The sequence below is a fragment of the Sorghum bicolor genome, chromosome 5, assembly GCF_000003195.3.
Source record: "Sorghum bicolor cultivar BTx623 chromosome 5, Sorghum_bicolor_NCBIv3, whole genome shotgun sequence".
NCBI lineage: Eukaryota > Viridiplantae > Streptophyta > Magnoliopsida > Poales > Poaceae > Sorghum > Sorghum bicolor.
The window spans coordinates 16,707,818-16,717,844 of record NC_012874.2 but is presented as its reverse complement, the minus strand read 5'-3'; the positions used below and the strand labels follow the sequence as shown (position 1 = coordinate 16,717,844).

Here is a 10,027-nt window from a genome sequence, read left to right as displayed (position 1 = left end):
CGTGTCAACAACAAAAAAATTTCTCATATGATTCAAGGTGTTTACATGCATGAAAACTCAAAAGTGAAAATGACACAAAAGATGGGATATTGGTTCCAAAGCTAAGTGCTAATACTTTGCTTCTTCACTTATCAGCCGCATCACTTGCCCACAATAACAAATCATTATCTATCAATGACCAAAGACATGTCCATAGCTTTTGTAGGCTACCCATAAGTTAAGATCCGTCGTGTAATAGGAATCCAACATAGGGGCATATATGGAATTAAGAAAATGAGTGACACTTACTTGAAAAGTTGGCAATCTAGCTGTTGCTATCCATAATAAATATAGGCCTCTACCGCACAAATGTCATATTGATTTTATTATTTCCTTGATTAGATCCTAGTCTCTCCCATCAACCAATGGACTCAAACCAGAAACCGCTCCCATCACCGCCGCCGCTACCACCGCCGCCGCCACCACCACCACCACCACCAAAAAAGGGTAACACTAGGGGCTGCCCACCTCTCGTCTCTGCACGGCTACATGATGGTGACACCGTTGGAGTAGGCGATACGGAAGCTGCTGCTCTCTGTCGTGGATCACCATGTGTATCACACCACGAGCTCTCTGGATCTGGCAGCCATGGGCTCTCCAGATCTAGTAGCCATGAGCTCTCTGGATCTGGCCGCCGTGTTGAGGGCAAAGCTGAGGCACCAATCGAGCAGTGTGGTTCGCCACCACAGTGCTCGCATGAGGTGGCTAGGCTCGGATCTAGCTACCATGAGCTCTCTGGATCTAGCCGCCATGAGCTCTCTAGATCTGGCCGCCATGAGCTCTCTGGATCTAGTCACCACGAGCTCTCCGAATCTGGCCACCGCCTTGAGGGCACAACTTCATCGAGATCTTTGGTGGGCTATCCCGGTAGGGACAAGCCAACTGCCAAGCAGCGTGGTTTGCCCCGGCAGCACTCACATGTGGTGGCTAGGTTCGGATTAGCTGGTCTTGGCACCGTTGCTACGGTGGATGACCAGCCCTACGCTTGCGCCGATTGCTCCATGGCATTTGGTCAGGAGATGGTGCTGTGTGGACACATGAGGTCACACAAGCATGACCACCTCTCCTCCGACTCTGAGGAGGATGCACCCACATCAAAGAGAAGGAAGAAGCAGAATTCAAAGATGAGGACCGTGAAGCCGCTGGATGCAACATGGGGCAACCACGCCCTCCACAACAGGTTCCCTAGAGTTGCCCCTACTAAGGTAAAAAAATCTGGATCTGAGTCTAATGTCACTATTCGCAACATAGTGGTCACCATGCACGACAACAACAAGGTCAGAGAGAATGACAGTAGCGGCGATGACATTCCCGTGATCGTCATGGGGTCTCGTGGAGCTCCTGGCCTAGCTCCTAATGCGGTGGCGGCTCTATCCATGGCACCAGCTCCAGCGGTGGCCGTGGCAACTCCTATGCCTACACCTCATCCGACTGCAGCATTTGTGAACACTGAAGCAACTCCTGCTGCTACATCAATGGCAGGAATGACAATTCCACGAGCTCCTGCTTCTGTGGCAGCGGTGACCATCACAAGAGCTCCTCTTGCCACCGCTATGAGTGCGGCCACTCAAACTGCACCTGATCTAGTGAAGAGGAACAATGGCTCTGGTCAAGCTACTGCTCACTCTAAATATGATAGCAATGGTAAAGTTGTTGCTAGGAACAACAACAGTTGTGGCAAATCTCTCGTTGGCTATGGCAACATCGACTATGGAGAAGGTGTTTCTGGCTATAGCAATGGCGACTATGGAGGCAAAGGTGTTGCTGGCTGTGGCAGTGGCAGCCACACCTACAGCACATCTACTACTGCTGGAGGTGAGAGCAGCAAAGGTTGTGGCAAGGTGTACAATTGCTCTAAGTGTAAGAACAGATTCTTCTCCACACCCCAGGCGCTAGGAGGCCACACTTCTAGTCATCACAAGATCAGGGAAAAGAAGGGCAAGGCAAAGCTAGACTCGCAGAGTGGTCTGCACAAGTGCAAAGTGTGCAAACATGTGCGTCGGACAGCGCAGGAACTCAGTTTCCACATGAAGATTGTGCACCCTAACCATGCTGTTGCTGCTGCTGCTTCTGGTAAGGAAAAGCCCTTCAAAGCGACTTGGACCAACAACATAGATGCAGCTCTGTATGGCCCTTACAATACCATGGGTTGGCAGATCCCGGCTGGTGCTCCCAGAAGCGCCATGCTCTCACTTCTTGCGTCAATGGCGCCAGTGCACCAGCCACCTCAAGGAACCATGGCTATGTCTGGCAATCCTATGACTGGTCATTTCTCAGCTGCCAACACCTCCACTGGTTGGTCACTTGGAACTACCAGCAGCATCCTTCTAGCAACCCCCTTGCACAATCAAGAGCAGAATCCACCGGAACAAATTGCAGTAGTGGACGGACACCGCAGCATCAATCCTGCATTTTTCTCATTCTCAAGGAGACAAGAGTCAGCAGTGGTGCCTGGCAATGCCATTGCCAGCAGCTCCTCTACTCCTCGTCCTGACAATGCTACTGCTATTGATGCCCCTGCCAATACCATGAGCCGCCGCTTGCCATTCTTCCTAACTGGCAGAAGTGCCATCCATGCCCCTCCTGTGTCGATGCCGGTGCACCAGCCAACTCAAGGGATGACGGCTATGGCTGGCAATCCTGTGACTGGTCATTTCCCAGCTGCTATGGCTGGCGATTGGTATTCATTCCCTGCAACTACTAGCAGTGTTCTTCCTGCAATTCCCTTGCAGACTCAAGCGGAGAATCCACCACAAGGGAGAGTGGTGCCAGCTAATGGTGAGCATCCCTCCACCCATCTCATTGGCTCCAAAACGTTCTCTACTTTCCCCTCACAGTTTTTTTTTTGAACAGAACTGGAAGACACCTCACAGAATGAAGCAGAGAATCCACCAGAGCAGACAGTGCCTGGCAACAACGGAGGTCGCACCATTCGTCTCTTTGGCTTCAACATTGCTGAAGCTTGGAAAGAAGTCAAAGAACCAAAGTAGTTCAAGATAAAGGAGAAGCTGATCTTCCTGCCAATGTTTCAGGAGCTACCCATTAAGTCCATCAGGACTCATGCTCGGCATAATATTTCTTTCCATTAAAAATTACTATTGTTTTCGTTCAAAAATTACTTAGCTCAAGCAAGACTTGTAGTCTTTGGTATTTGAATTTGTGTGTTTTATTTGATCAGACAATTTTTATGTATTATCTCGATACCTGATAAACAGTTGTTTGGTTTATCTGATGGAATAAGGTAGTACTGGATGTTTGAACAACTTATGTTTTCTGTTACCCTACCCATACAAAATGGGCATGTAACTTCATATTGTGTTGCTCATCTTCATGCTGTTCTCTGAATGAATACCAAGGTTATGTCAGAATCAATCGGAATGTATACACCTTCCATGTTTACATTTGAAACTGAAAAAGCTTTGAGGTCAGAGTCTTTTGACCAGATGGAGTTAGCATCATGGACATCATTTAGCATATAAATTGAACATTGCAAGATCATATATTTTGAATGGCGAGCCTTGCAGCTATCATTCCAATATTATGTTCTACAAACTTGATACCATTGTTTAGCCTTTCAAGGGTGTCTATCGAATCCATCGCTTGTATCTTGTAGTTTTGCAGGGTGAGAAGTTCTTCATCTGACATGCCTGTAGTACAGTTTAAAAGTTAGATACTTACAAATATAAGGATCAGGCATGACGGCGGTTGATGTATGCGTGCATCATCTCTTTGGATGGTCGTCATATGTAAAACAGATATTTCTCATTTATAGAATATATAGATGTGCAGTGAAAGTTTGATCAATATGATAAGACCTGAATATTTTGAACTAGATCGATGGAATCAGAATTAAACATCACCTGAAACTGTTTGGTACGCAGCAAATGAGAGGCGTTCTGGGTGTCCAGGGATAAAAGATTCATTATACTCTTCAAAAATTTCTTTTTCAGACCACAATAGTGATGCCCTGATGTTAGTTTGCAGTGGTTCATCCTCAGGTACCTAAATTTGAAATGTTGAAACAAGAAATGACTAGGATAAGAAGCAATATTCAACATGTTCAAATTGCTGAATGGGCTTAAGGTAGTGATCCAACCTTCAACTTCATTTGTAGACTGTGTAAATTGCACATGGATTCTTTTAGCTTGGAAATTCTTGTCCCTAATTCAATAGCTTCATAAGGCTCATCCATCATTGGAGAAACTGTACCACGGAAATAGGGCTCCATCTGGGTCAACAAAGACAAAGATGTGGTTCAGGGCTTCTGTAATTTCTTCTTGCCAGTATCAGAATACCCTTTTTTGAACAAAAAAGCAGGAGCTCTGTCGCTCAATTAAGAAGAATAGAAGTTCATACAGAGCTGTCATGCACCCCCACAACAGTGCAGTCACTATTGCACTTAGCGACTAAGCCCATCATGCGTCATCGTTGCATAGCTTTGGTGCATAAGCGACAAAGCAGCTTCGACTTCCCATGGTGGACCCTTACCCAAAGCCACCAAGACATCGCCACGTGCGCACAACTGGCTCCACTAATACACCTAGGAAGATCCTAACACATGTCATCGTCGCCGAGCTTCATCATGCCCCCAATGAAGCAGCTCCAACTCAGAATATTTAAGAAGTGGTATAAAAAGGTTCTGATCTACTGTGCTTATAGCTTTAATAAATAAGGTTACAGAACCAGAGCATATGGGCAATTCAATCTGAACTAGAAGGTGACAGTTTTGTTTAAACATCATATTACAGGGGATAGTGAGATTGAGGCAGTCCAACTATAACACTAGCATTCAGCTGTTCACATCTCCCATCCCTCATCAAAAGGAATTGACCTGTTCATATATCAAGCAAAAGTCGGCCTTCGAAGGTATTATAAAGTCAATTTATAGAAAATGTTAAGTAGTATACAAATATATAAACTTAAGTACCCGAGAATTAATATGATATTATTGAAACATCAACAACGGAATAACATTTCAAAACTAGAAAAGAAAGAAAGAGCTTACATCCAAAAGATTTGAAATGTTTACACGGCACACTCCTCTAATTGATATTAGTGCTCCAATCTCCAGCTTTTGAATCTACACTAAAGACAGACCATTGATACAAAATGTGGCAGGAAAAAAGACAGGACTGAGATCCTGTAAGTAAACTTATAGAAAGGTGTCGCATGAAGGACAATAGCTTACACTTTCTATGTGGACCAAGCAACCATATCTTACAGCAAATGAAGCTTTAGTAGTGCTATCTACAACTGGATCAAGCACAAAGTGAACAAAAGTATTTTTCCTCTTGTACAAGGCCTGTTAAAGTAAGTATTAGAAACAAATCCCTCTCAAAAAAAGTATTAGAAATAAATCAGTAAGGATGTTGCATAACACTCTACTCATGGTTTGAGTTGTTAGTATCCTATCAAAGAAAGGAGATCTTGTGTTTCAAGAATGATGCAGCAAAATCGCATATATAGGGTTCTCAATACCCCTCAACTACAATTTCACCGACTGCCCACACTTTCTTGCAGTCAACATTAAAACCATATTACTTAATTTTTTTTTGTCAAACCATGTTCCTAAGTCTGTGTTCCCTTGGATCCAAGAAAAACTAACAAATCTTAAAAGAAAATTAGGTGGACACAAATTTGATAAACAAACAAAAAGAAGATTTAGTCTCAAGAAGAAATGATTTCTTTATCATGGCTAATTGTTACACGTATGTTCCATCAAGGATATCTGATCATGTGGACTAGTAATAATTAGCTTATTACTTGTGATGTTCTGGAGTTTCTGGTTATTAATCGTTTTAGGTGTGTTTTAGTCTAGGTTAGTTGCATTTGCATGAATCTAGTTTAGTCCTAGATTAATCGACTGGTGCATTCTCTTATCCCAGTTTCAGATAACTGAGACTTTCTGTATTTCCGTTATTCAATAATGGAAACGGGCTCATTTTGAAGGAAAAAGGAAAGAAATAATGTACTGAACAAACAATTTGTACCTCCTCTAGCAATGCTATATATCTTGCTTCATACAAGTGTAGAGTCTTGGATTCAGATGGTATCAGCACCTATAACATTTTCATTATCTTAGCAGAATCCCACAGATTTTACTGACAATACAAACTGCTGATTAATCTTATTAATGAAATGACATGCAGCTCTCTTGCATCGTTTCAGAAAAAAAAAGGAAAAATAATAGATTGAAGGAACTTATAGCAATTTAGGAAATTCATATGATACTACAAGATTTTTGAACAGATAGAATGCACAATACAAATTCAATAGATAAGATCCAAAAGTAGTCTCCAAAATTAATCTGGAATTGCTAAAATGCTTGTCTTCAGACAAGATTTGGAAACAGATGTCTGTCCTCTGTCAGAAGAGATTTGGAAACAGATGCTACTGTCGTCTTCCTTAGCGCTGAAAAACTGTCAACTCTGGGCTACAAAGCAAACTCTGCCATCGCTAAGTCTTGCATTGAGTCTTCAGGCATTCTTCAGTTTTGTAATCCTCTCCCTTCTTCGCTAGCTGTTTGCTGTCTTGCTGCCTGTCTCACCTGCCTGTAAGGGTTCAGCCTGTAATGCAATTGCTTTGGTTTATAAACGGACCTTCCTGCAGTATCTCAGTTTATCATTCAGGCTGGCACTTCAAATGGGTCCGACGTAGTTGCCATAAACAAGTCTCTAAAATTAGTAAGAAATCTTCAGTTATTAGAAATGAAACACATCATGCAGTGCAGCCAATGCAAAATTCTGGTTCACCATCATAGAACTGGTTGGTTCTGTGGTTCATTTTTCAGGGACCAACTGATTGCACTCGATGGAATGGACCATTCACTTATCTGAATAATCTACATCAACGTTGGCAACGGCAGACTAAAGAATCGGGTTTGACTGAAATCTGAATAACCAGACAACTGTCCTATCCAAAATATCTTACCTCCGCGGGCTGGAACGGGAGGAGCGGGAGGTCGAGCGACGGCGGCGGCGGGGACAACGCGCAGCGGACGGAGCGGAGATGGCGGTGGCGCGCTGGCCACGCTTGCAGGGGCAGTACGGGCCTACGGCTCGGATCTTGTGGCGGCCATGGAGAGCTGGAGGGGGAGAGGAGGCGGATGGGAGCGGAGGCCGCCATGGCCGCGCCCGGGGTTGAGAGGCTCAGTGGTTGGGAATGCCTGTGGGTTGGCGGGAGAGTAAACCGAGATAATGCTGAAAGCAGCCATTTTCCGATTCTTTTCTTTCTGGTCTTTGCAGTTGAAGTTTAAGTGGGGAAACATTGAAGTACTGGTATAATTTCTTTTCTGGCAAAATTAGAAGGGTCAATATGTCGTCAGCTGTGAAAGTGTTTGGCATACACAGGTTTACTTACACCTGTCACCTGGTGGATGGAGTTATTAATGCCATATTATATATTCTATATATAAAATCTGTAATAGGCCAAAATTTTTCAGTCGTTCACTCTTCTGTTACTCAGGTTTCAAAAATAATCTATACCTAACATTATATTGACAAAAGTTTCCCCTATTTTTTTTCTGGTTTGGCTCCCGCTCCACTAACTAATTTTGTGAATGTAGGAATTACTTGTCTTCACGCAGTAATGTTTTGATGATATATATATATATATAGGGCTTCTTGAGTTAACGTGGATAACTAAGAGTCCTAATCCAACACCACTGATCCTGAATAAAAATCCTAATCCAAAAAGTATTCTTTTTTCTGTGTTCATTTCAGTTTTCGTTTCTTTTTTCCTTGTCTGTGTTTCTATACCAACTCAACCGTCTGCTACTATCCGTATCCTACTCTTCTCCGATTCCGTCAAGGACATATCATAATCTACAAGAATGAGAGTTCTTTGGAATCCCAATTCATCACCAAACAAAAACTCGTTTCATGTTTTTCTGGATGTCCTATGTGTTCATGTTCATGTTTTCCAGATTCTATTTACCGCTTGTTCTTTTCTGCTCATATATATTTTTTTCCTATTTTATGATTTTTATTTTGGTATGTTTAGTGTCTCCATGTCTAGATGGAACGTTGCATCTGGACACATCCCACACCCACCCCACGCCCCGCATGTGGAAACCCACATGGGTTGATCCAAGGCTACACCCGAGCATCGACAGCCACCGGCTACGCCATGCAACACTCCTATCTACTTTTGCAAGTCTAAAACAGAGAAAATATTTTGAGTATACAGTTAAAACACCATTGCAACATGTGCAATCTCGATCTACTTTTGAAACATCAAGATGTAACAGTTGCAACATACAAAAGAAGACAGATGAAACACTTGAGACATGCTTCTGAAACATTTGCAACATACGTGTACAAAAAATAGATGAAACAATGAGAATAGACTCTTGTAATATATGTGTACAACCATTGCAACATATGCAACATTCCGATCTCTACTTTTACAATATTTGTATAAATCAACTGAAACATACATTTGAAACATGGGCTTGCAACATGCCTAAAAAGTATCCGGAAACACTTGAAACACATCATCGCGCGGCGATGGCCTAGTTGGTGGGCAACTATGGTGGTGCTGGCTCGCTAGATGATGCATGACTGTATGTCCGTCATGCCTGCCATCGGCCGAGGGAGCAGAGACGCTACCGTATCTAGAAAGGGTGCCGCCACCCTGGGAAGGGAAGGGTTAGGGGCTTGCTTGAATCTCACTAGGGTTAGGGAGAGGGCCACCACACGCGGGCGTTGAGCGCTCCCCATGTGGGAGGACACTAGGGTAGAGGAAGGGTGGTGCCGTGGTGGGTGAGGAAGTCACCAAGGTAGGGGAGGAGGACATATATAGGGGTGGGGAAGCACGCCACTGCTGGCCAGAGAGGCAGCTATGGCCACACATCGGGTAGGCATCAGGCACGAGCTTGGAAGGGAGGAGGAAGCGAGGGACTAGGTGTGGGATTGAGCTAGTGAGACGTTGGTTCGTTTCGAGCGTCTTAATTGGAGCATTATCATTTTTATTTAGATTTTCTTTGCCCAGCTGTTCTCATAGTCTCCAATTTATGTTTTCCAAATTATTTTATTTTTATTATCTTTTTTTCTCACCATTGCTTTTCTCATATATATATATATATATATATATATATATATATATATATATATATATATATATATATACTTCAATAGGTCGAGGGGTCGGTAGGTAGTCATTTTTTGTACCCTTTTTAAGCCAGACATCTTCCCGCATCTGAACCAGTAGCAGAAGCCCTAGCATGATAAGATCTTATTAGAGCTACTATGATATTCTCATATCAAATTATCATTATAGAAAGTGCTATATATATATATATATATATATATATATATATATTATACCTAGTACTAAAGATATAAAATTTCTCTCCTCTTCTTCCACGTCCAAATGCGTGTCATCCCCATGTATTGCCCAATCTCTGTATCCATCGCTGATCCCATACGTGTGTCTGCTCCGCGTAGGTTTGGGAACCAAACCAGATCAGGTTTTGTTTCCAATGCGGGTGTGATACACCCTAGCCCAAGAAAGGACACCCCCTTTCTGTCGCTAAAACTATAAGGGGCTATTGCGTTTTTGCTCATACTTTGACGTCCAGTTGTGATTTTACCCCTACTTTTATCAACGTTGTGATTTTACCCCTAGTTTTTGAGAACAAAGCTTAAGTTTACCCCCATTCCATGAACAATAAGTAATGGTGTCAAATGGGTTTAGTTAGGACAACTTTGCCCATGCGAAATTACCCCAATTTATCTGAATACATTGTGATTTTACACCTATTTTTAATTTTTTTTGTAGTATCATTGTACAACTTGTTATATATGATTTCATACATCATGCCCCCGCCCGCTCAGACCAGGCGTGCCCGCCCGCCCGCAATGCATGGCGCGCCCCACCGCCCACGACGCTCGGTCCCTGCCCAAATGCGACGCTCGCCCCACCTCCCGGCGCTTTCGTGCCTCCTCGCTAGGTTTCAGGTCGGGAAGCGATCCCATAGCATCTATTG

The 10,027-nt window shown here is 43.3% G+C and overlaps 2 protein-coding genes across 2 annotated transcripts; one reads left to right on the top strand and one right to left on the bottom strand.

Moving 5' to 3' along the window:
• LOC110435890 lies at nucleotides 405-3,240 on the top strand. The gene is made up of 2 exons (XM_021461989.1): nucleotides 405-2,817; nucleotides 2,893-3,240. Exons 1-2 carry the CDS (start codon nucleotides 405-407, stop codon nucleotides 3,027-3,029), a joined length of 2,550 nt encoding a protein of 849 aa, XP_021317664.1. The 3' UTR covers nucleotides 3,030-3,240.
• LOC8071686 lies at nucleotides 3,371-7,255 on the bottom strand. Its single transcript, XM_002449317.2, has 7 exons — nucleotides 6,970-7,255; nucleotides 6,030-6,098; nucleotides 5,228-5,341; nucleotides 5,045-5,119; nucleotides 4,136-4,267; nucleotides 3,900-4,041; nucleotides 3,371-3,686 (listed from the first exon to the last, which is right to left on the bottom strand). Exons 1-7 carry the CDS (start codon nucleotides 7,162-7,164, stop codon nucleotides 3,535-3,537), a joined length of 879 nt encoding a protein of 292 aa, XP_002449362.1. The 5' UTR covers nucleotides 7,165-7,255; the 3' UTR covers nucleotides 3,371-3,534.

Coding starts and splice junctions, on each gene's coding strand:
- LOC110435890 (XM_021461989.1), top strand. CDS start 405: ATGGACTCAAACCAGAAACCGCTCCCATCACCGCCGCCGCTACCACCG. Junction 2,818..2,892: donor GAGAGTGGTGCCAGCTAATG/GTGAGCATCCCT, acceptor TTTTTTGAACAG/AACTGGAAGACACCTCACAG.
- LOC8071686 (XM_002449317.2), bottom strand. CDS start 7,164: ATGGCGGCCTCCGCTCCCATCCGCCTCCTCTCCCCCTCCAGCTCTCCA. Junction 4,268..5,044: donor ACATTTCAAATCTTTTGGAT/GTAAGCTCTTTC, acceptor TTGTTGACCCAG/ATGGAGCCCTATTTCCGTGG. Junction 4,042..4,135: donor GTCTACAAATGAAGTTGAAG/GTTGGATCACTA, acceptor TTTCAAATTTAG/GTACCTGAGGATGAACCACT.